General features: G+C 39.7%; 2 protein-coding genes and 1 long non-coding RNA gene across 6 annotated transcripts; 2 read left to right on the top strand and 1 right to left on the bottom strand.

Moving 5' to 3' along the window:
- Positions 1–426: 426 nt before the first annotated feature.
- Positions 427–20843, bottom strand: LOC146719286 (uncharacterized). Its single transcript, XM_085462922.1, has 25 exons — positions 20706–20843; positions 17926–18725; positions 15303–15364; positions 14966–15004; positions 14621–14857; positions 12805–13031; positions 12388–12563; positions 12136–12180; positions 9506–9553; positions 8752–8904; positions 8451–8579; positions 8204–8242; positions 7564–7689; positions 6922–7048; positions 6134–6304; positions 6015–6049; positions 5616–5780; positions 5373–5507; positions 3632–3772; positions 2953–3032; positions 2805–2828; positions 2321–2574; positions 1197–1313; positions 1001–1122; positions 427–909 (listed from the first exon to the last, which is right to left on the bottom strand). The coding sequence occupies exons 2-25, from the start codon at positions 18442–18444 to the stop codon at positions 835–837; spliced, it is 3246 nt and encodes a 1081-aa protein (XP_085319048.1). The 5' UTR covers positions 18445–18725; positions 20706–20843; the 3' UTR covers positions 427–834.
- On the top strand, positions 3865–14615 carry LOC146719287 (uncharacterized). Its single transcript, XR_014921326.1, has 4 exons — positions 3865–3997; positions 12408–12600; positions 12941–13106; positions 13240–14615. It is a non-coding gene; the product is annotated as an uncharacterized LOC146719287 (long non-coding RNA).
- Positions 20844–21628: 785 nt separating the features above from the next.
- On the top strand, positions 21629–25563 carry LOC146719288 (serine/threonine-protein kinase pim-2-like). Of its 4 annotated transcripts, none has more exons than XM_085462893.1 (4): positions 21629–21877; positions 23669–23849; positions 23936–24106; positions 24196–25563. In XM_085462893.1, exons 1-4 carry the CDS (start codon positions 21842–21844, stop codon positions 24285–24287), a joined length of 480 nt encoding a protein of 159 aa, XP_085319019.1. In that variant the 5' UTR covers positions 21629–21841; the 3' UTR covers positions 24288–25563. The 4 variants fall into 4 exon arrangements, with proteins under 4 accessions (XP_085319019.1, XP_085319036.1, XP_085319027.1 ...); XM_085462910.1 differs by lacking the exon at positions 21629–21877 and adding an exon at positions 22545–22707; XM_085462901.1 differs by lacking the exon at positions 21629–21877 and adding an exon at positions 22891–23339.
- Positions 25564–25571: the final 8 nt, after the last annotated feature.

A 25571-nucleotide genomic window follows, 5' to 3' on the forward strand; every position in this document is an offset into this window, starting at 1 on the left:
TTAATTAAAAAATGTTTTGACATTTGTGAAAATGGAATTTTTCCTGTATTCATTTTTTTACATTTGTTTTGGTTTTTATTGCCTTTTGAGTCAAAAGTCTCCAGAGGCAGATGCTTGGTTTCCTGGTATTTCAAGACATTAATGCAATGGAAAGGGATTTAAAAAAAAGAAAGAAAGAAAGGAAACAGTGGAAAGTGAATCTCACATGAAGCGGAGGAGCTCAGAGTTCTCTCACTAGTCTAAATATCTTCAGAAGTGAGTGCAGATAGTAGTGGGAACATTTACTCAAGTACTTAAAATACATAAAGTCTGTGTTTCAGGTAGGTGTTTCCATGTTATACTAGATTCTGCTATTGTCATGGTTGGCTGTGTGGCAGGCGAGCAGAAGCGGTGGACGCAAAAATGCAGGACTCTTGGAGACGGGAATAAACTGAAAACGCAGCTTTATTGCTGGAAGAATGACTGACAAAATAAAACTTACAAAAGGAAAACAAGACTCTAAAGCGAGGTGCTGGAGGACTGGCCATTACAAACACACAGCAGGTTGAAGGTACGACGCGACAGGGAGCCCAGGAAAACACAGGGCTTAAATACACAGGGGAGTAATTAGGGAATGGGCGTGCGGGAGGGAGGGAGACACAGCTGGGAGAAATCAGGCTAACGAGACAGGGGAGAGGTAAAACTGAACACACTGACATAAGACATGAACTTTCAAAGTAAAACAGGAAATAAGAAACAAATCACAAAACCGCAAACATATCCACAGTCATCCAGGACACACATATATATACACTCTGCACAGTTATGTGTTAAAAATACAGTAGATCAGGTCCATCAGTCAGAAACGGAGCCTGGAGACGTCTGAGACAAAGCTTTTGTAGCTCTTTGTCGACGTTCCTCATAATATTTCTAAAAAAAGGGAAAAGTGAGAAAACAAACATCGTTAGGCCAACAGTGTGATTTTGTGTGCTGAATCGTGTATATGTATGTGCGTGCGTACCTGCAGGTTGTCGTAGTGTTTCTGGCTGCAGCAGTGGAGTTCCTTGGCGGTCTTCTCATTCAGGCAGAAAACAGAGCAGATGTTACAGAAAAATCCTGATTTAGGGACCACAAACTCCTGACCTGCAGAGAAGCAGAAACAGGAAGATTAGACAAGTATTAACAACACATTTGAATTTAGAGTGTGTGTGTCTGACCGATGGGGCTGTTAGGGTTGAACTGAGGCAGTCTGAAATCTGCTACAACACACGGAGACTGAGAGCGAGATGGCTTTGCCTCAGCTCCGACAAGCTCCCTCCTGCGTTTAGCCACAACTGAAAATGAAAAGAGCGACACGTTAATCATCAACGAATCTGCTACAGGAGCCACTGGGTTTATAACATATTTAAACATTCAATTATAACTCAATAATAATTGAACAAATGATTTCGATTTACTTGAAAAGCTGAAACGTTCATCGGCCACTTTATTAGGTACACCTGTTTGACTGCTCATTAATGCGACTCTCTAATCAGCCAATCACATGGCAGCAACTTAGTGATTTAGGTATGTAGACATGGTCAGGTGACCTGCTGAAATTCAAACTGAGCATCAGAATGAAGAAGAAAAATAATTTAAGTCACTTAAACGTGGCATGTTTGCTGAGCTTAGCATTTCAAAAACTGCTGATGTGCTGGGATTTTCCCACAGAAGCATCTCTAGGGTTTACATAAAACCGTCTGAAACAGAAAATATCCAGTGAGTGGCAGTTCCCTGGAGGAAATGCATTTTTGAGTTTAGAGGAGAATGAAATAACTGCTTCACGCTGACCGGAAGGCCAGAGCAAGCCAAACAACCACTTATTACAATGCACAAGAGCATCTCTGAACGCACAGCACATCCAACACTGAAGCAGATGAGCTACAGCAGCAGAAGACCACACTGGGTTCGACTTCTCTAAGCTAAGAACGCAAAACTGAGGGTACAATTCACACAGGCTCAGCAACGCTGTAAAATAAAAACGCTGCCTGGTCTGTTGAATCTCAGTTTCTGCTGTGACATTAGGATGGTAGGGTCAGAAATCTTGGATCCATCCTGCCTTGTATCAAAATCTCAGGCTGGTGATGGTGTGGGACATAGTCATCGCACCAACGGAGCATTTCTTAAACACCACATATATAAAATATATTACTACCACCAGGCTGAATGTCTGTAGCACAGTGAGGAGCACAAATATGAGATCAGAGCCACAAAATATCACAACTTGTCTTTTTATATTCACTTTACTGTGTTTTGGCTGTCAGAGCGGTGTATTTTGCTGATTTAAAGCAGCTCTTTGTACCTTTAATGTCGGCCATGCTCCATCCATCATTCTCCTCTCCCTCCTGTGTCTCGTCATCAGGACACTTGGGCTCTGGCTGCTGTCCAGCAGGGGCGGCTGCAGCATCGGGCTGGGTCCCTGCTTCCTCCTCGGTCCTCTGGCTCTCCGCCTGGCAGTCACCTTTGGTCACTGCATCAGTCGATTCTGCGGTCTTCTTGGTTTTCATTTTGAGGTTGTCACCAGAGTCTTGCAGACGCTGTTTCAGGCTCTTCAAACTGAATTTGAAAGCAAAGATGCCAGTAGGTTACCACGAAAAGAGGTTTGTTGTCACAAAATGTTCATGTGAAATAAGAAATTCCATTTCAAATTCCTAATCTAGAGTTGCTTATATCTAAATCACATGCTGCTCTTTTTGCATCTTTGGGAACTGTTTACTACAGACGACCTTGAGGAGCGTATGGTATATTTGACTCTGCCACTAAAGCTGAAAAAGAAAGATACTCACGACTCAATACGTCCAGCTTTACTGCTATGAAGAGGAGAGAAAGAAGCACAAGGTCAGACAGACATGAAGACACTTTAAAGAAAATGAAGAAACACAGTGTAAAATAAATTTCCTCTTTTTCTCACTTCTGATCGTGGGACACACTTACCAAGCAGATAAATAGTCCTTGGTGACTTTGCTCTCCATCACCTGTGTTAATCCACCAGGTTCGGCCATCTCAATGCATATCTGAGAGAACAGAACGGATATTTGAGCAACACAGTGGTACTCAATGGGTGTGCTACAGGCACGATTTGTATTGTACAGGGCGATAAAGAATTTGTCCTGGCGAGTTTCTTTACTGCCCTGTACGATAGTACAAGGCAAAGAAAAAAAAATCTTGGAGTTTTAAACTTGCAAATGGGAAATAAGTGCAAACATATTTCTATACTTTTGCAAAGTTTTGATTGAACAATAAAACCACTGAGCAAGAAACACTAAAAGAATAACTTAGCGCTGCCTCAAACTGCAGGGATCTCCCCTGCTCGATGGGCCAGGACAAAAGGCTGAACAGGTCATAAGATTACTACTTGGTTGAGAACTTGGTGCATTTCAGGCAGTCCTTCTTCACCAGTGTTTGCAAAGGCATGTGTAATTCAGATTGCCTGCCGCAGGGACTGTCTGTACATGGAATATTTAAACTTGCTCAACTCGTGTTAAAAAACCACAAAGTCTCCTTCAGACTCATTTAAAATGTTTCTCAATATGAAAAGAACAGCAGACACCATGACAAGCCTTGCAGCCTTCTGTAAAACATAAAACAGTTGCACGTGTTTATGAAATCGTACCCTGTTGGCAAGCGGCAAGAATCTGACAAAAGCAGCGATGGACGCCACCACTTCCATGATCATCATGACAAGGTCCACATTCACCTCGGAGACCTCCACACTCAGCAGCCGGTCCTCCAGAGACTCCGACTCTGGAACATGCTGAAAAACAACCAGCGTTAAGATCAGGGAGACCCGAGCCTGCTGCTTTTTTTTTTTTTTTTTCTTTCTCTCAGCCTCTCTCTCGCACTTTTTTCCCGCTTCACTCTGCACGCGGGCCTTGTGCTTTACGCTGGGCAGAGGGGGGAGGGGCGGTAGTTACACTCAGTAGCACAGGAACAGAGCCAGAGAGAGAGAAAGAGAGGCAGGGACAACAACATTAGAAAGGTATAGTAATCATCCACAACTATTTTCGGTTGCAGATGATAAAGGATTGAGAAAGTTTATTCATGCAGGTCCATATGACAGAGAATATGCATGTTCTTTTAGTTTTCATATTATAATTTATATTTAATTGTGTTGTGGTTTGCAGTGTTTTGTGTTCTTTTCACTTTAAATTTGTGAAAGGAAAAAGCTGAAAATTTAAATAGTTAAAACTTGAAATGTGAATAGTTGATTTTTGTATTATATGATTTATTTATTACATTTTATGTGGAGTGAATAAATAAAAGTATATTTACGGTGGCCCCTAGAGACAAAGCACATACAAACTTCAAATCACGTACGAACTCTGAAGCATGTACAAACTCCAAAACACGTAAAAACACGTACAAACTCCAAAACACGTAAAAACTCCAAAACATGTAAAAACACGTACAAACTCCGAAGCACGTAAAAACTCAGAAGCATATAAAAACAGAAGCACATAAAAACTCAAAACACGTACAAAAGACAACAGAAGTGCTCCAGGATGCTGGGCGCAGTGTTGAGCCTTTGTTATCTTGTGGCTACACAAGCCAGCAAGTACCAACGACCGGATTTGGTGTGTGGTAATAACAGGTAAATGAACTTTTTTTTAAAATTATTTGAATATATATATGAGTGCCTGTGTATAAATACACAAACAATACACACATGCTTTCAATTGTGTAATTTAAGTGATCTAGTAGCTCTGCTTTGGAAGTTCAGTTCATGCTAGAAATGTGTTTTGGAGTTTGTACGTGTTTTGTCTCTAGGGGCCACCGCATATATTTATATATAAACATATATAAATAAAACCACTTGTTTTTACGTTAGTAATTCCTTTTGTGCATAATTTTATATTATTGTTAATAATAAATTAATTAAAGCAACAAAACAACCTGAAGAGCCGGTTCGGAGCCGAAAGAGCCGGCTCTTTTTAGTGAGCCGAACCGAAAGAGCCGGATCTCTAAAAAGAGCCGGAAATCCCATCACTAGAACAAATACAGACGAAGTAACAATAAATAGTTGATTTGAAATTCATGCATATTTTTAGTTTTTCCATTTCTTATTCAGATATTTATCAATGAGTGACTTATATGTATGTATATATTGTATATATTGTGCTATTCCTTACTTCTTGTATCTGTCTGTGTTACTGTTTGTACTGTAACCAATATATTTCCCCCAGGGATCAATAAAGTACTCTGAGTATTCTCATTCTAGTAATATTAGCCCAGAGAAGGATGATGCTGTGCTCACTCCTTAGAGGAGAAATCTGTTTTGATTGGGATCTGAATAGTTTGAGTGAAACAGGAGCATGCCCCCGATTTAACAGCCCCCGATTGCTCCATTTTCATACCTCACTTGTACCAGGAAGCATGTCTTGTAAAACAATGTGGATTCTGAGCGTCCACTCTCCAACAGTAACTGGATTTTTGAGGTAATCCCTGGCGAAATCGCAGCACGCATCCCAGCTGTTAAAAAACACAAAGGCCTGGAGGGGAAAAATGATGCAGAGGAAACATTCAATATCAATCATTAAATTGAATTCAATTTGCAAATGCAAATTTCTCTGTATCAGCCTGCTGGGTCTACTCCTCACCCTCCTCTGCAGTGATAAAACGATTATTTTGTAGTACAGAGTCTGAACAGTCTGATCAGGGACGTAACGCCACACCAGCTTGGTGACATCCTCCTGTCTGTAGTTTCCTTCTGGCAAACCGGTCAACATGATGGTGGAGAACGTAGAACCTTGAGATTGGGCTTTCTGCAAGACACAAGGTTCAAGAACCAAAGTTTATTCGAAGAGAAACTTTGCGGTACTTTTTAAAAAATATATTATTATTACTGAGCACATAGAGAAGACAAAATGAAACCAAGTTTAGCAGAAAAAAAGAAATGTGGTTTTTGAGGTGAGTATTTGGAAAAATGGACACCTCTTGGTATTTACTCAAGGATTCCTGTTTAACACATGAAACCTGGGTTTATAAGATGCACTCACCTCAATGTCATCAGGTTCACTGACAGTTAAATACTCTAGAAGTGTAAAACAGACACAGTTAGTAACAGTCAACACTTTATATCTGGAGGTTAATTTTAGTTTCCAGCTGTTTCTCTCACCTGGGATTGTGAACCAAGGAGAGACAGTGGGGAACACAAAGGGACTAGTTGTCATTGTGATCCAATATGGTGAAGTGCTGCGTTGTGGGATGGTAATATCTTCTGTTGGGACAGTTGCACCATCAACAGCAACCTCGCTGTCTGGCAAAGCTTTGTCTGGCAATCTTGGTGCTGCACAAGCAAAAATAAGTTTTGTTAAAAGTTTTGTGGGGGAAAGAAAAGGAAAAACGAGTGGTGCAAAACAGGTTTTTAATGTTTACAATGATCCAGTAATATCAATGTTTTGACTTTTATTTGAACTTTAAGCACCTTTACAGATACCCAAGGTATCATAGACATCAGAAAAACAACGATTAGTGGGTTAGATCAAATGCCAGACTGAAAAAGTGCAGTTTAAGTAATGGCTCTGGCTCATGTGTCTGGGGCAGAGACAAGCAGAAGGAAATTGACCACTGATGGAGCAAAGATTTCTGGAGGGGCCAGAAAAGAGGTCAGAGAGATAATAAGGCAAATGAGCATCAAAGGATTTGTGGGAACCAGAATCACAGTGTTAGTGGATAAAAGTTGAGGGAATGTGTCACAATGATTGATTGTGAACAACAATAAATCAGCAGTTTTGTCTGCACTTTATCCACAGCCCAGGGGAGACCTGAAAAATCTATTCATGAGTGTTTCACAAACAGAAAGCGAAAGAAAGGTCTTACCAGATGACCTTCCATTAACTTAACCCATCTTTTTGTTTCCGTTTAAATCATATTTGTTTAAAATCCCATTTAAAAAACACTTACGCAGTGAGGTACATCCACACTGTGGTATTTTCAGCCTTGACAATTTGTGGCCGGTGGGCCGTTTTAGAAGGCTGTACCAAACGCCAAGGCGATCAGCATCACGAAGAGACTGAAATTCGATAAACACCTGAAACACAAGAAAGAAAATGTATTCTGAACATTTTACCTTCACATTGTAAATGTTAGAAAACAAGTGCTAAGCACACGTGGAAAGAGTGAACTAAGTACAGCTTTATTGTGGAGTTCACTGGATTCAAGAGTCAGAAATCCTGGCTCAATGATGCACTGGAGCCATGCTCAACATGACCCCTGCACTAATGCTGTAATGTGATAAATACTAGTGCGCATGAGCATATGAAGAATTGCTCAGCGAGCAGCTTATCGGCAGTCTCTCTTTACTATCGCTATAGTTTTGCAGTTGTGCTTTCCTCAAGATAAGTAGCATCCAAATCTAGACACATTATCTCTTTTGAAGGATGGATTTATGAAGGTTGGTGCACGTCCTTTAGTTTGGTGTGCAAGCGGTTAATCTGTCAATTTTTCTGTATGGTTAAGATTACACTTACACAAGCACATATCTCACACAGCCTTTCACAGACTTCTAACACATGCACTTGTTGGCATTTATGAGTGTGTTTATACCTTGTTGAGAAGAGGCAGGTAGTTTCTTACACAATCCATTTTTTTCAAAGCTTCTCTGAGATGCCGGGACTCGCCTGGCGAGATGTTCCTGATGTAGATTAATCGTGCTCCATTGTCAGTCACTTGCTGCTTCGAGAAAACCGGGTTAACGTGAAAAAACAACAACCCCACAAACAGTATGACATTCCAAACATTCTTATACTACAGCTCCAAGATCAAGGCCATAAGTTTGCACTTATATTCACACAGCAGGTATGCACCCTGGCAGCTATCTTCATTTTCCAAACAATTTATAATTGCAGCTCTCGCTGTTTTTGATAACACTGGTTGAAAAAGTATTTAAACTAATGTACACACAGTGCCGTGGAAAACGCATTTGGCTCGTTCCCAATTATCGTTAAACAAATGTTTAAAAAAATACAAAATGCATTTTTAAATGAGGATTTCATTTATTCCAGGAAAAGAGTTCTCCAAACCTTTCCTAGCCCTGTGTGAATATCTGAAAAAACAGGTATGTCCCCATTTTTCAAGGTGTTTTGACTTGGATGTGAGTGCTTCCAGTTATGACTTTATACTCTGACCAATAAATCTAAAGGTATTCGAGTGCAGTCTTTGTTTCTGAGATATGTGCGTTACTTACATAGCATAGCCGTTTCATCAGAGACTTATAAAACTCAAGCTGAAAGAAAAAAAACAGTTCAAAATCATTACATCACTTCGGATTCGGTTCGATTTATTTCAGCTTAAAGGTATTTTTTTCTACAAAAAGAAATATTTTTTACATTTATAATCACACTTTAAATAAACAAGCAGAAACAAATATTTTCAAATAATTGTAATAACATCTGTCACAACAGTAGATTGCATTATCTACACACAGTGCTTACCGGCGTCATTAAAATGTTGCCCTTCTCAACCTGCAGTCGAAGTTTAGACCCACTGAGAATAAAATCGTGATTTTCTGATGCTAGCACGATGTTTTTAGCTGCCACTGCTGTCGGCATGAGGGCAAAAGCCTGAAGGAAAAACAAACAACCAAACACTGATTTTTACTGAATAACCATGAAGACAGGCACTCACAAAATATGTATTAACTAACTAAATGTTAGTTAGGTCGTCTTAGAAAAGAGATTTAGAGCGCCATTAAAATGAAGGTCATAACCCAGCCCAATGCAAACTGGTGCTTACCATGCGTGCCTGTGGTATAACGTAGATCGTGTCGTCGTAATACTCAAATCGGTGTCGAGTGAGCAGACCGGCGATGTCCTCCTCTGCGTAACAGCCATCGTGATACTCTGGCAGGTTGCTTATTAACAGCACCTTGTAATCAAGCGAAACAAGCTGTGCAAACGAAAAGAATTTCAGGATCAGTTCACAATTGCAATGGAAGAAATTCCAGACAGAAATCTGAAAAATGCAAACATTAACTTATAAACCTCACTTTGAGCACTGTCTACAACTATGAACACAATCAGGTACCTATTACAAAATGTTTCTGATGCTAATTTTCCTTTACTTCTTTTTTTCTTTCTTTGTTTCACGTAGTGCAGCTCTACCTTGACTCACTGACAAAAAAGGCAGTAAGAGTCAGCTATGAAAGTACTTTTCATTTAAGGTGGATCCATAAACAGTGATAACTGATTCCCAAAAGGCAATGTGTAAACAGCACTATTGCACATGTCAAACTTGGGAAGGAAAAACCTTTTTAAGCACTCAAAACCACCATGTCCTGGTTGACTGTGCATATAATTTGAACATGTTAAACTAGCTTTTCAATAAAGGAGTTTTAGTATGTGTTAGTACATGAGATAATTGTTTTATTACAATACTAAATTGGTAACCAAGAATGGTGCAATTCTATTGGTGTCTATACTGACTACAAAATCTCTGGTATTGCGACATCCCTAGTGAATTTTTAACATTTTTCTACATTTACACCTACTTGAGCCTCCGTAGCCTTGGCTGTATTTTTAGGTGCCACCGCAGCTTCCTTACAAACACACACACAACGAACATACATTAGTTTGTATTACTACCAAAACTGTTAAGTTACTACATTCACACTAAGAATCATACATGAGCACTTGTCATGAGCTTACAAGTATTTACAGACAAGTTGGAGTCTTCCATGCAAACCACAAGCAACTGTGGCAACTTGCAAGCAACCAGTGCAATTCCAAGGATGTTTTCAGTGCAATGTGTATATATAGATTTAAAAAATGCATAATGCAACACAGCAAAATAAAAACAAAGTACAGTGTGTATGCTTTCATAGCATTAGACTTGAGCGGAAGCTTCCTGACATGGGGATGACTATATAAAAGCTCAGTATAATCCAAAGTGACTATGAATTTGAGGGGTGCGAGACTGTAGAAGAAATGTAAGGATAACCAACTGACTTTAAACCGCATAATGAATGCAGGACTACAACCGTGAACGGACAGTATATTTATAGAGAATTGTAGCTACGGTGCATAAATATCTATCTTAGATTGCAGAAGCAAACCAGGAGACAAACAGGAGAGGAACTTTCTCTCGATTCACAAGTAGGTCAATGAACTCATCCATCTATAACAGTGACAGGGGCGGATCTAGAAGGGTGGCATGGGGTGGCAAGTGCCACCCTAAAATGATCCCTTGCCACCCCAAGTGCCACCCCAGTTTTGCATATGACAGTGTTGTTTATTAAAATAAGACAGCATTAACAGTTTGAACGTAGTTACAGTCAACAGTGAATATAAATGCTAAAACTGAAAATATTGCATAGTGTTCCCCCCTCCACCATTAACAAATGGTTCAGCCCATAGCAGGACCGGCTTTTTTCTTGTTTTCAGTAGCAAGCGATGCTTATGATTGTGCCAGAGCACATTCTGAACAACACCATGGGAATTTCGCTTTTTACACAGGTGGGTGGATGTTACACTCTGGAAATGGAAGGAAGGTGAGTGTTATTAACCCTCTGTGGTCCACGGACACGCTGCACCTCCAAATCACATGACTGATGTAAGCTGACACAGCAACAAGCTGCAGCCACGCTGAGTTTCTATTTCAGCCCACATTGAAAATTCGGACTTCAAAGTTTTTAAATTTTAATTACAGGCCAGTAAATCCAGAGTTATGATAATATATATAAGCCACGCTTTGTTCTAAATACTGTCGTCACGTTTTTGTGTGTGTGTGTTTTAAGCGTTTTGTAAGGACAGCACGAAAACAGTAAAGAAAGAAAAAAAGCCACCACCTTCCTAAATGTACCATGTCGACCAATTAAAAAAACAGTCAACGCGTGGGATTTGATTGTTTAGGAAGAGGGAAACGTTTTAGGAGTGACGGTAACGGCAGCGAGACAGAGCAAGCAAGTGAGAGAGAGAGTTTTTAGATGTGGGAGATTTGTGACGTTTAGTGTGGAGTGTTTACTTAGTGTGTTGTCTTGTGTAGTTCTGTTGTGTAGTCGTTTTGTTTTGTGTGTCAGTGAGGGCACTAATGAATGTCACAAAGGCACATTTGCAATGTAAACACTGTCACTAAGTAGAAAACCAGCGGAGTGATACAGCTGCTGTTATCAGGCCTGCAGGTTTGTCCCTGTGCTGTTCTGTCTTTTGGTGGACAAACTTTTTTTTTACTGGCACACATAGTTTGTGGGGCATCTTAGTGCGACACCTAATTGTTCTCTCATTTTAGTTGTAGTAATATTTTTAAATTCTTATACAAAATGAAAAAAAAAATGGCAGGTGTATCGGCTGCATTTTTAGATAAATAGTTGTATATGTTTACAAAATGTACAATTTATATTTGCATTTCAAGTTATAAAAATATACTGTGGTGTTTTTTTTTTACAGTAAAAACATACTACTAGGATTTTACGTTCTTTGTGTGGTTTCAGATCAGTAATACTAATGCAGTATGTCAGTGAAAAAAACAACTAAATTCAGTTGAGCTGAAAAGAATGACACCAAACAAGGCAAGGGGAACAAAATAAAATGAAACAATCTGAGGGTGAAATACAAACGTAAACTCAAAAGGAGTCAAAAATGGCCGATTGTATTTCAGACCTCAGTGGGTTCATCCAACAAATCATGAAAAATTAGGTTTAAATTGTTGTTCATGACAGTGCAGATTTCTGACATTTTGTGTCATTTAAGCTGTAACAATGTGACTGTTTTCTAACAGTGTGTCTGGATTTTATACTTGTTGGGCTACATATTTATTTATTATACAGGCTATACAGAAACTCACATGTTTTATGTAACTAAAGTGTGTAATTATGTGGGCTACAGACAATAATTAAGTTCTAGACTATATTTATATGAAAAACGTGTATACTTACTGCATTTGAATTATTCTAACCATATGTAACCACCTGCATATGTGTTTGAAAAATAAGAAGGCTTCGATTTTGCCACCCTATTTGATTTCTTTGCCACCCTAAGAAAATTTCTCTAGATCCGCCCCTGAACAGTGAACAAATTTCAGTGTACATACCTGTAATTTTGACCTAAACAAAACAACTGACTTAGTTTTTCAAAATGTTTTCTCCATAGCAGAAATCACATCACTGTGACAGAGACTACTTACAGTCCCTTGTAGCCTCACCATGGTCGGAGGGGAAGATTTGCCAGCCTGTGGAAACACAGGGAAGAAAATTATGAACAAACCAAATGCAGATTTCATCATGACAACTTGACTCAAACTATCTGCTTGTATAAATCTGTGTTGAAAGATTTAATCTTGGTTGTGTGGCATCAACAATCACGTCATCTGTCACTGATCACATTATAAATTGTCCAAAACTGTGCATTCATGAAAAAAGGCATAATATGAAGTCACCTCTGTCTTCTCTGTGCTAGGCGTCCCTTTAGTTGTTTCTGGAGATGCAGAACGTGAGGACGATGATGATGATGTTGATGGGGACGACTTCATCTTGACTAGCTCAGCCAGCAGGGCAGGAGCCAAAGTTTTGACGACAGTCTCCAGGTCAGACTGGTTTGATAAGGACTGGAGAGCTAAAAGACCACAGGTGCAAAAGAGATTCACACTTTGGTGGGTGCCAAGTCTCGAAAATCATCTACCGTTTCTGAAAGTTTTATAATAGTAGAAAAAACTATGCTGACATTTCTGGTGGCACTGGTCTTTATTTATCCTTTACATTAGTAAAGTTAAGGTTGTGAGGGGGGAGGAGAACTTTGATCTTAGAAAAACTAATGAGTACATACAAAAAAATAAAACATGAAGCAATTTTCAAACCTGATGTTTCCAGCAGTTTCTTTGCCAAGATCTTTGAGCTGCTTGACTTCTTTCGCCTCGGAGATGACCTCTCAGTCGACGATCGCCTCTCCCAGCTTTTCCTCGTTGATGAACGTTTCTCATCTCTTCTTCTCAGTGAGGATCGTCTCTCGCGGCACCTTGAGCGTGATCGATATCGTGAAGAGGAAGGACGGTCATACCACGAGGAGTCAGAATGAGACCGGGACCTGAAAAAAGTATGGATCAAAGAACTTAATAACTCAGAAACATCTCAAAGCACACACCCAGCATGGATACAAAAGGTAAATGCTGTCCACCAATTAAGTTTTTTCAAGTTGATATTTTTATATATATGTTATATTTCACCCTTTAACAATCCACTGGAGAGCTAAATCTTCTTGATTGATCCTAGTTCTCAAAATGTTTGTTGGACAGACCTGCGATTGCGTCTGGACCTGTACAGAGATCGTGATTGGCTTCTGTGTCTCTCCCTTCGGCGGCTGCGTAATTGAGAACAGGAATGACTGTTCCTCCTATTCTGCAAGTCACGGAGAATACACAGTGCTGGTCCTGCTGGATCTCAGCTCTGCTTTTGACACTGTAGATCACAGTATCATGATAAACAGACTCGAGAACTTGTTTGGGATTACTGGTGTTGTTTTAAAATGGTTTATATCATATCTGTCTGAGAGATCTTTTACTGTTTGCATGAATCATGTCACATCAGAATCAACAGTTTTGCCGTGTGGGGTACCTCAGGGATCTGTCCTGGGTCCAATTCTCTTTTTACTTTATGTATTTCCCCTAGGCCAGATTATTAAGCGCTATAAATATATCTCCTATCATCTCTATGCTGACGACATCCAACTATACTGTTCCTTCAAAATGTCTGAGTTTTATAAATTGTCTAATTTAAGTAATTGTCTGACAGAAATCAACAAATGGTTATATGACAATTTTCTCCAACTAAACTCTGATAAAACAGAAACTCTAATTATTGCTCCAGACCATATGGTCCCAGAAATTAGACAGCATATCAGCTTCTTAGACCCTTACGTAAAATCAAGCCTTAGAAATCTCGGTGTCTTATTTGACAGCTCGATGTCGCTCGAGCAGCATTCTAAGCAGCTGGTCCGAAACTGTTTTTATCATTTACGGAATATTTCTAAACTCAGACTAATGGTATCAAAGCTTGAACTTGAGATGATTATTCATGCTTTTATTTCTTCTCGTTTAGACTATTGTAATGGCCTTTTTACTTGTTTTAACAAATCAGCCTTAAATCGTCTTCAGACTGTGCAGAATGCTGCAGCACGTCTCTTAACAGGCACCAAGAGAAGATCGCATATCACTCCAGTCTTGGCCTCCCTTCACTGGTTGCCTGTAAATTTTAGGTTTCAGTTTAAAATTTTAGTTCTAACCTTTAGGGCCCTGCATGGTCAGGCTCCTCAATATTTATCTGACCTGCTGAAATCACATACATCTTCTCGGGCTTTAAGGTCATTAGATCAGAGACTGTTGGTGGTACCACGCACTCGTTTTAAAACTCGTGGTGATCGCCACGGTTGTGGAATTCTCTCCCACTGTCTCTTCGCTGCACGGACTCCATTGATTGTTTTAAGAAACAGCTGAAGACATTTTTATTTAGAAAAGCATTTGATTAATTTCTTCTTATGCTGTTTTTATAGTTTTATTGTTTTACATTGTTTTATTTACTGTTATATTGTTTTATATTCCCATTTTCTGTGTTGTAAAGCACTTTGTGATTTTTATCTGTGAAAAGCGCTATATAAATAAATTTTACTTACTTACTTACTTACGGTGGCAACGTGGGCTGCCGGAGCGGGAATGGCTGCTTCGCCTGTCCCTGCTACGCTCCGAGTCACGATGAGTGCGGGGTCTGCGAGAGCGGGAAAGCCTTCTTCGCCTGTCGCTGCTTTGCTCCGAGTCACGATGACTGCGGGGGCTGCAGGAACGGGAACGACTCTCATGTCTGGTTTTCTTCTGGGAAGTCTCAGCAGACGTTGCGGGAGAGGGCTTGGCACCTGACGCACTAACAAGTGCATTAAAAAGAAAAGCACAGTTAAATGAAAGAAAATGAAAGGCTCCAATGCTGGCATGTTTTTTTATTCGCCAAATGACTTCAAATGAAGATATTTACCCTCGCAGTGATGCTATTTCACCGTTCCACTCTGGGTATCTGTGGAAAAACACAGGTACATTTTTGTCAGATGTTGCCAGGTAGAATGTCCTTAAAAATATATTATTGTTCATTAATTCAAAAACTTAGAAATGTATTCAGCCTTTTAACAATAAATCATTAAGGTGCTTTACAGGAACGCAACAAATATGACAAAGAAAAATGAAAAAATACAAATGAACAGTTCTTAGGAAGCTATCCTAGCATTACAACCCCGACATCATTTCGGCACAACCATGGTTGCGCTGCCCCAAAGATATCGGTTCATAATCACGAAGTACAGAGAAGAAAGACTGACTGCTTTCGCAGAAGTTTGCAGTTCTCGATGTGAAGGCTGGTATTCTGGTGGGAGACCCAATCCTAGTGGTCACAACAAAAAACAAACATTTAGACCAGATTCATTATTATCAGGAGCAATGTTTGTCATTGACATCACTTGCTGATAAAAAGGTCACTAAACTTTGCAGTGGCCTTAAAAAAAATCTTAAAATATTAACAGTTAGTCCTTCACTGAACGGAGAAGCATTATAACATTAGCCAGGAGCCTGGATTGCACTTAGAAACCTTCATGGGCCAAAAACAAAACAGGAACAAATAAGCATGACACATTATACCTCTCCTGGGATACAATTTTAAAGATGAAATTATTTAGTATATATGGAAAACACAAGTCAAACATCTGACTACAAACAACCAAAACAAAAGGGTCATCTTAGGCTCTGGATTCTGGACTCTCAGGCTTAGGGGTGGGTTTTTATAATCGATTCATCGATTAAAATCGATTCTGGCTTGGATAACGTAAAATCGATTCATTAAAATCCTGAATCGATTTTTTAATATAAATTTATTTTGCCCAAAATGCCAGAATCTCAGGTGACATCTCACAAAATTTCAAGAACCACCAAACAGTTAAGACAGTAAATGAGAGCAGGAACACGGCTTCTGCACATAGACTTAAACACACAGCGCGACCCGCGGATCAGAATCAGTGAGATGTCGCCTTTCTCACGGTCGGGGCTGAAAGCCGACAGCTCGCTGATTCTGATCTGTCGGCGGGTCCGCGCTGTGTGTTCACGCCCTTTATGAGCCGATTCTAAAGCTGTTAGTTTGATCTCTCTCCAAACAATATTGACCGAACCAGCAGCAAAAGAAGATCCAAACGCTTCACATAAACATCATCATGAATTCACTCTGACTTTTACTGTTTTGCTTCCACCGTGATGCACAGCTCTCTCTCCCTCTCTCTGTACTTCAAGAACAGTTTCCCTTTCTTCATTATTCGCTTGCTTGTTACGCACAAGTCTACCGCTGTTTACAGGCTGTCAGCCGCTGTTTTTTTCCCTTTTACATTCTTCCGAAAAGAAAACCTCATTTCTGCTGTTCAATACTGAACAAATTTAAACTTTTTAAAATTATTCAAAATGTAAAACGCTTAACCGTGTCTCTAATAAAACCGCTGTAACGTCAGAGGTGATGTTCATATGTTGATTAATGGTTTTCTTTCATTTTTGATGTACTGCAGAACATTTTTATAAAATCCCAGGCCAGGAAAATCACCTTCATGTTTTTCTGTGTTTTATCTTCAGCTACTTTGACACAAAAGCATCTGCTGTGACGCTTACACCTGTGATAAAGTCTTGCGTGTGTCAGCTTCCTTTTGATTGATACAAAAATATGTAAATGTACTGATCTGAATTATAATATTTCTGACTGTCAAAATTTCCCAGATTTAAATCGAATCGAATTAAATCGAATCGTGGATCGAATCGATTCGGGACCTTGTGAATCGGAATTGAATCGATTCTAGAAATCAGTGACGATACCCAGCCCTACTCAGGCTCTTCTTATGGCATCAAAATTTCCCAAGGTTCCAAGAAGGTCGTCTCAGGAGAGGCCAAGTTTGGATTAGGACAAAATGCACCACCTATGTTGATCACAGTTAGAGTAGCGACAGGAAGATGATGTTGAAATAGGCCAGAAGAGGAAGGCGCTGTTTCTTTGACGAGGAGCCCAAATGTGAAATTTGGTGCAGCAAAGGAAGGCACATCCATAAAGAGAGATTCAACAATCAGTCAAATTAAAGCTGGTGCTTGTGTAGCTCATGACTGGGCGCTGCGCCCAGGGTGCTTATGTTTGTGGTAGTAAAAGTCTTGTGACACCGAAACACTAACTTAAAGTATGAGCAAAGAAAATTAGTATAACACAAAAACAAGGTGCCTACTGATATAAAATAAAGGACCAAACACACTATTGTTCACTCTAGTGACAAAAGACAAAAAGGGGAACTTTTACATTCAGCAACAGTTCCAGGAAAAGCAAAGCTGAATGAGCACTGTGGAACAGTAGCCCAAGGACAGAGACAAATGAAAAAACAGCCATCTTCCAACATTTTCTGATGCACAGGTTCTTCATGCTTGCAGATTCTTCCTCATCACGTCATCTGAGGCCTTGGCTCCATTGTTAGCAAATGCCTTGAATGTCTTCGCATGGGTTTACATCAAGTCAAAAGACATTAAATCTATCAATTGCAAGTACAGACCACTGAAGTTTCTGAAGGTCTCTTTGAAGTAGTTTTTTAAATTACAACATCTGGTAGACATATAGTTAAGTTTAGTCTGGACTGTAATCCTTCAAAAGTTCTGTTACAGAATACTGAATTGCAGAAATATGGGAAAATGTGTCCAAATGTTTGCAGTCCAAGTTGGTAGTCTTCCTACAGTCATCATTATGCAGTAATAGTGAATAAAACAAACCAAATAAACTTTAAAGTAGCATCCATGAAGCTTTTTCAAAACCAAAATCCTATAATGGCATTCAAAGTCAAATAATTAAAAACAATCCCAAAACAAAACAAAAAACATTGCGTTTCAAATAAATAAAAACTGACTGAAAGCAAAAACATCGAACAATCTTCGACTTACCTTCATCTGATTACATTCCTTGTTACATAGAGAGCAGGTATGCGGAAAGACCCTAGGTGAAGTGGCAGTGTAGTCTTGCATCTGGGCCAGCACTGGGATATCCTCTGTCACTTGTAAGGTAAAAGGCAGGTTGTCAGGAGTGATCTGATCTTCAGAGTATGAGATTGGATGTTCCAGGTCCTCTTTTTCAAGTCCAAATTGCATAAGGATGTTCACAGCTGTTTCTGAAGTAGACTCTGCAGAGCCCACAGGTTTGGACTTCTTTATGTCCTCTTCCATTGAAGTCTTACTCCCTTCTGGCCTGCAGCTCATTGGCATAGTTAGCAGTGATGGGATTGTTCCTCCAGATTTTGCAGGAGACGCAGATGAAACTCCAGAAGAGCTAAAGCTGGACCCAGGCCCAAGATGAGGAGGTGTCTTATGAGAGTCTCTCTCTGCCTGCATACTCGACTGTCCATAGCGCCCCTGGGCTGAACTTTGTTTCCCAGAGGCATAGGGGTTATATAAGGGATGGGACATGGTGTTAGCAACCTTCAGAAGGTTTAGTAGACTGATGGCTGCAGCTGTCAGGAAAGGGGGGTGTTGTAGATATAAATGGGGCGCGTGTATTGGTTCGGCCACCAATAGCAATGGCGTTATTTATCTGTGTCAACGCAAGGCGGGCTTTCAGCTGAGCCAGCCGCAAGCATGCAGCTTGCTGTCCGATCAGTAAAGAGCTCCCTGGGAGCCTACCATGTAGGGGGCTCTGTTTGTACCCTGGTGCAGGAGAAGGGGTGTAACGCTTCGATGGCAATGGAAAGCTGGAAAGTTAAAAATAAAGAAAACAAAGAAAACAGGTTAATGAGTTGTACTGGGCCTCAGAATCTTGGAAAGATGAAATCCACACAGATGGACCTGGACTGGTGCAAACTGCCATAAGTCATGAACACATCCTCCTACCCCCTAAACATGATCGCAACAAGCAGGATTCACTGCACTGTTAATGTTAGCTATGTTATATTGCTGCCTCTGTTCGGTGGTGTCGAGCCAAACGGACTTTAACGTGTGTTTGAACGAGCTGACGGTTCACTCGTTAAGCTGAAAGAAAGATGCTTTAATCACAGCAGTCACACGTGTCCACTGTACCATCTGGGAACTCTTCTTGTGTAGCACTCGTAATAACACAAACACTAAATCCTCCTTCTCTGGTGCTGTTGTGTAGCAGTGTGTACACCTGAGACTGTCACCTGTCTGTCTGTCCTGCACTCTCTCTCTGTTTCTTTCTCTCTGATTGTGGAATAAAAGTATGAACGTGTGTTTATAAGTTACACTTGTGTCTGAATCCTGCAGCTTATCACACATTTCATTTCCATGTGTGACAACTGCAAGTGTCCAGAGTGAGGACAGACTGAGGGACCCACTGCTGCACATCATCTGTGAGGCTTTGCACCCCTGATGATCCACCAGGACAAACTCAGCAGTGTGTGAGGAAGAGGAGGAGGAAGAGCCAGCAGCAGCTGACAGATGGAGAGAATAGACAGACTGTTCCCTGTTTGTGAAGGACTGCTAGGAAAGTTTAACATAACTGTCTGTGCTGAATCAGTCTTATTAGGTAATGTTCAAATAATGTGATCATCCCAGTGTTTTCAGTGTGAGAGAAAGTACTCAGGGCCTTCAAGTTACACACTATGAAAGGCAGCAACAAGTTCAATGTTCAGAAACCTAAAGTATGTATCAGCAGCAGAATGGAGCTAAAATAAATGTTTGTTTCAGTTCTATGAAGCTTTGAGTATTTTGGATCAGTAGCACTGCTGTGTTTGTTGCATCATATTGCTGTAATTGTTTATATGCTTTATATATTCTGAGCTAAGTTGATCTATAGTGTTACATCATATTCTATAAGGATGTTATGTGTTTGTAGACTTTCTGCCCAGTTTGACCCATTTAGCAGAAGTCAGCCTGTTTAAGGCTCTGATATCTATTCTGTATGACTTAAAGCAGTTATGACATGGTCTGATTTTCTCACCCAATAAAGGAATATTTCATGTATCAGTCTACTCTTCATTCTATCAGACACAGTTACCACAGCTCGCACATTTTCTTTTTACACATATATGTAAGCATTGAGCCAAATTTAGTAATGCCAGCATATTAAACGAACAATATTTGTCTTTTCTATATGATACATCTATATACACACTGTCAAACATACTTGTCTTTGAGTGAAGATTTAAGGAGATAGGAAATATAAATAATTGTAACTTGAATCTTATGGCGTTATTTTTGTGCCACTATTCTGAGCGCAAGTAAAAAGAATTTGAGCATAGTGGCACTAAAATAACGCCATAGAATCTTTACTGAAGCTCAGTATTTGACACAGAGTTCGAACTCACTGCTGTGATAACTAATAATGATTAATATAATAACTATCATATTGGCCATATTATATTTACATTACCAAAGTAAGATGACTTTAGTCTCATGAACAACATGAGCTAATTGTTATTTACTAGCTAATCTTAAAATGACTGTTCAGTACAAAAATGAAGCCCAACAATCATGTTTTACAGTCGTGTGGTCTCAGCCTCAGATACTTATCACATCACACAAAGCTCATGTAGAAACAAATGAACAAAATATGTTCTACTCCGTTTCTGTCAAACAAAGCTGTATGAAACGTTTCCCGCTTTTAGTATAACGGTTGATAGGCAACCTGGGCAGCGCGAGGGAGGCTAGACCGTCCCATTTCACAAGCCTACAAGCCTGTTTTTGTTTTCTTTACAACAACTCGGTGTACATACCGTGCTTTATATGTGTGTAATCCCTTTGTTCTGGTGTGCTCAAATGTATACTCGCAAAAAACTTCTTGCAATCTACAACTTTGCTAACGGAAAGTAAACGCTAAACGGTAGCCAGGTGACCCAGCGCAACGATTTCCGTTTCAATGGGCTGCCTTCAAAATAAAAGCACGAACGGAAACGGCAAATTTCAAGATACTGTAGTAATTCCACTAAAGCATATTATTAATGTTTTGCTTTTATTCCACTTGTTTTGTAGTGTATTGCATTTATAAAATGAGGTTGCTGTTGTAAAATGTGTGACTTTGGGATATCCTTTAAGTGTGTGAGCTCTCATAAAAAGAAAAAAGAAATTTGTGGGATTAAAATATAATTACATTTTATCATAAGAATCAAGAATCGCACTAACTGTGACATAAAAAATGTGGCATTTTACCCAGCTAACTATTTTAATTGGAATTATGTTTTGTAAAATATATTTTTTGTTTTTATTTTTTGTTTTTGAAGGCTCTGATAGGATAAATTTCTTAGACAACCAAGAAATTGAGGCACTAGTAGCTAACACTGTATTTTAAGCGAAAGCATAATTCTGGCAACCACTACCAATCAGCAATCAGAAAACAAAAATAAAAATAATGATGAGGAAAATGCAAATAGTTCGTCCAATCTGGGAATCACATCAGCTTTAAGTAAATCATGCTAGCTCACTGCATGTGACAATCCCACCACCTCCTAACAAGATTATGTTGCTGTCATTAGAAGGACCACATTGTGTGATTATTTCATCAAGTGTCTGAATAAAATTTGACCAACTAATTTAGTTTGTGTGGCTATTTCTGTGTGTATAGATTAATAAAATGATTAGGTTCCATTCAGTAATCCAAATCAAGTGAGTAAACTTTGGAAATAAATCAGGAGAGGATACATACACATTTCGGTAGTAGAACGACTTTTAGCAGCTATATCTTGAAGTAATCATTTTCTGTATGGCTTTATCATCTCACATAACTGTGGAGGACATTAGGCCCCTCTTTTAACAAAAGAAACTGTTTATTGGGCTTGATTGCTATTTAAAAGTCGGTGTTATAGTTCGGATATTTTTTCTTTTCTTGTTGCATTACACAGTTTTACTAAAGTAAATGACTCATTGTCTTGATACATGCTCAATCATCCAGGTAAGTACACTGAAAAAAAGGGATTGGCCAGCTCTTGGATTTACGTAAGCATCTTGCGTGTATTTAACACAATTGCCTCATGCTTTAAAGTTAAGTGTAACTACATAGTGTAGAAACTACATGATATGCAGAGAGGCTAGATTAAATTGTTTATATCATGTTCAAGTGAAGTAAGTCAATAATATATCAATGTTAAATCCCACGACCACGACACTGCACGGGTTTCAGACTCGCGCTCTTTAGATCGTGGTTTCAGGAAGGCATCCATCTCAGTCAAGTCGAGCAGCCACCTCTACTGTTTTTTACCAAAAAAAGTAAGTTGGGTGGTTGTTACATTAAAAAAGTCTAACTTGTAATTTGAACACAATAATTTCATGTTTCTATGAACGTAATTAAATCATGAAGAATCTGTACGAAATTCAACAACTTAATTTGTTCTTGTTGAGATGAGCTGATACAATCTAGTGAGAGTGGTTAGTTGCTGAACTCATGAAATTCACAAGATCGCACAAGATTTCAAACTGCAGGAGTTATAAGAGGCACTACACACGCACCACGTGCATGCTATTGCTATTTATTGTGTATTATTACAAAACAAAACAATTCTGCATCAAATACAGGAAATCATAGCTTTCCTACATTTCCTAGATTGTTGGCATGGTGGTTAGTGCTGTTGCAAATGGTTGTTTGTTTCTATGTGATAGACTGGTCAGCTGTCCAGGGTGTACCGTGCCTTGTAACCTATCACTTCAGGGTTATTTCCCAGCCCTCCTGCAACCAGGATAAAGATAGAAGGATGGTAGTTGTTGAAGACCCATTCAATTTTTATGGTAACCAGGATCTAGACTTTGTTGAACATTATGTAATATGAAGACAGCATGTAGTATTTAAGTGACCAAGTAGTATTGGGGTAAAAGTTATTGAATACTGTTGAAATAAAATGACAAAATTGTGAAGGATTAAAATATTCCAAGAGCTCAACTTACTTCATCTGAACATGTTTCAATCGCATTTTATGAACACAAAATGCACAGGTTTATTGAATATGAAAAAGTTGTGTTGATTTAACTCAGTTGTTTAAGTTTCTGGTTTGTAAAAATGCTGCAGCTTCAGTGGTGTGGAACTGGTTTAGCTTTCGTCCGTCAGATACACAACAAAGCACAATTTTTGGTAGCGCATGCTAGCAGGCCGTCGTTATTACCGTGTTGTATGGAAAATACGGCACACTTAAAATCAACCCTTTGAATTTTCTGAAACTCGACAGAGCCCCTTATAATCCCGTGCGCCTTATGTATGAACTCTGGTTGTGTTTACTGACCTCGAAACGGTTTTATGTGCACGGCGACTTTGCTAAGCTACAAAGCCGCACCGCTCGATGGATTGTCGGAGCATTACGGCTATCGTAGGCAGGCGCCTCGCGGAGTGATACGTACTGCACCTCAACATGATATTACCGTATTGTGTGTGTATAACCTCTTTTTAAGTTTTGTGGATATTATACATGGTTATGCTGAGGATATGTCGGCCAGTTTCCACTGGAAATGCCTTTTGGTTAAACTGTCAGCGAGGAATTTGCACTGTTACATTTTTATATAACTTTAATGGACATAAAAAAACAGCTGCTTGTTTAAGTGAAAATACATTGATGGGGTTTTTTGCACTAATAAAGTTGTGGAGTTGTAAAGTATTTTGTCTAGTGTCAGTTATATCGTCAGTTATATCGTTATCGCAACTTTTCAAATGTATATCGTGATGAATATTTTTGGTCATATCGCCCTGCTCTATTTCCAGGTCATTCTGAAGCAGCTGGTTGATGCTGCGAAGCACCTGGAGGATAAACACATCTTTCACCGGGACATCAAGAGTGAGAACATTCTGATTGAGACCGGCTCAGATGTACCGCGTGTTCGTATCATCGACTTTGGACTCAGCTGCTTTTTTAAGGAGCGGTCGCAGTACCGCCTCTTCTATGGTAACATATTCTGCTCTTGCTCTTCACAGATGTCACAGTTTTCGCCTTTTGTTTTAGAAGAAATTGCAATTGTGTCTGTTTATTAGGTACAGAAATTTACTCCCCTCCCGAGTGGTACGGGCGCAGTTGCTACAGGTGTGGACCCACCACGGTATGGCAAATGGGAGTGGTTCTGTACGAAGCGCTTCATGCGGGGGACTTTGACACCACGAGCTTCCTCAAAAAGCGCCTGAAATTCAAAAGACATCTGTCCAAAAGTAAGAAAACGTCACACTTCAAGACTGACTGATGGCTTGGACCACTGGAACTATCATCTTCATGTTTTTTCTCTTTCCTTTCTTTCCAGACTGCCGGGATTTCTTGGACGCGTGTTTAACCAAAGTCCCGGAGACGCGGCCGACGCTGGAGGACCTACAGCATCACACTTGGCTGAGATAAGCCTATCACACACACACACAAACGCACACAATTCAGACGTTATCATTTATGTGTGATGTATGAATTACCTTTCTTTTTTTCAGGAAAAATTTTTTTTAATTGGCCCACTTTAAATTTCAGTGTTTTGGAATTCCTGTAACCCCCCCAGCCATCCCAGGAAAGGGGATCTCTCTTTGAATGGGCTTTCCCGAGGTTTCTTCCCGTCAATCTGGCCCCCCCAGGGGAGTTTTTCCTCGTCTTCATAGAGAGCTTGGGCTGGCTCAGGAGCTCCATCAAAACTGTCTTTATTTAATTACTCAAATGTAATCATATACTTTAAAGTAATCAAATAAAAAACAGTAAAAATCTGAAGACTTGAAGTAAACTTCCATTAAAATAAAACTTGTTTAATTCATCTTTGCTGAGGATACTGTGTTATTACTATTTCAAGGATTATGTCAGATACTGGTACCCATCCCTACCCATCACTAGGGAACAGAACAAACCAGACATCAATTACAACAAAAATGACACTGACCCAGCCAGCATGACTCGTCTGCCTTCAGAAATGTTTAGCAATATTACAAACTGGGTGATATGCCTTAAAGTAGCTTGTCATGTGTTCAGAATTGTCACAGGCTACATTTTAATTAAAACCACAATCTAGTAATGTTCTGTCTTTAACCTTCCGGGGAAGCCGCACAAAAGCTAGCAAGCCACCGCTATTTTCCCACTGACGTACAAATACCGTTCTGCTTTCATGCATGTTGTCATATAGGAATATATTTTCTTTATTAATAAGCAGCACACAGTGGTCCCGCTGTCACTGCTTCGCTTTTCCGCTGATTTTCTTTTTCTTTTCTTTTTTTTGCACCGTACAGCATTGCATTCTGCAGCCTGATTGACAAATCTGCTCCGTGTCGTGTCTCCTGCGCTTGCCAAATTTATCATGTTTGGTTTTGATAACCATCACGTCCAATAGAAAAAACAGCACAAAAACACCCATAACTATGAGCCTCATTCGGAAATAGACACCTGCACCGCGAGGGGAAAGGGCGCACGAAAGTGGCGGGCAGATGAAGACAAAACGCGGCATAATAATACTTTTACGTTTTGCAATCTACAAAGGTTTGCACTTTGAGAATCAATTGTGAGAACTGTGACCAATGTTCATGTGTGTGGGGAAAACAGTGTATAAAGTGCGTGGCCAGGGGCTAGTTATTCTGAGAACCCCTGCTGCAATAAAGGAGGGACCACTGTATATACTTTCTCTGATTATATTCAACCTGTTAGCATTTAATACTG

The sequence above is a fragment of the Copadichromis virginalis genome, linkage group LG1 (assembly GCF_057382275.1).
Source record: "Copadichromis virginalis isolate Kocher_CV1m ecotype Utaka linkage group LG1, C_Virginalis_male_GT1.1, whole genome shotgun sequence".
Taxonomy (NCBI): domain Eukaryota; kingdom Metazoa; phylum Chordata; class Actinopteri; order Cichliformes; family Cichlidae; genus Copadichromis; species Copadichromis virginalis.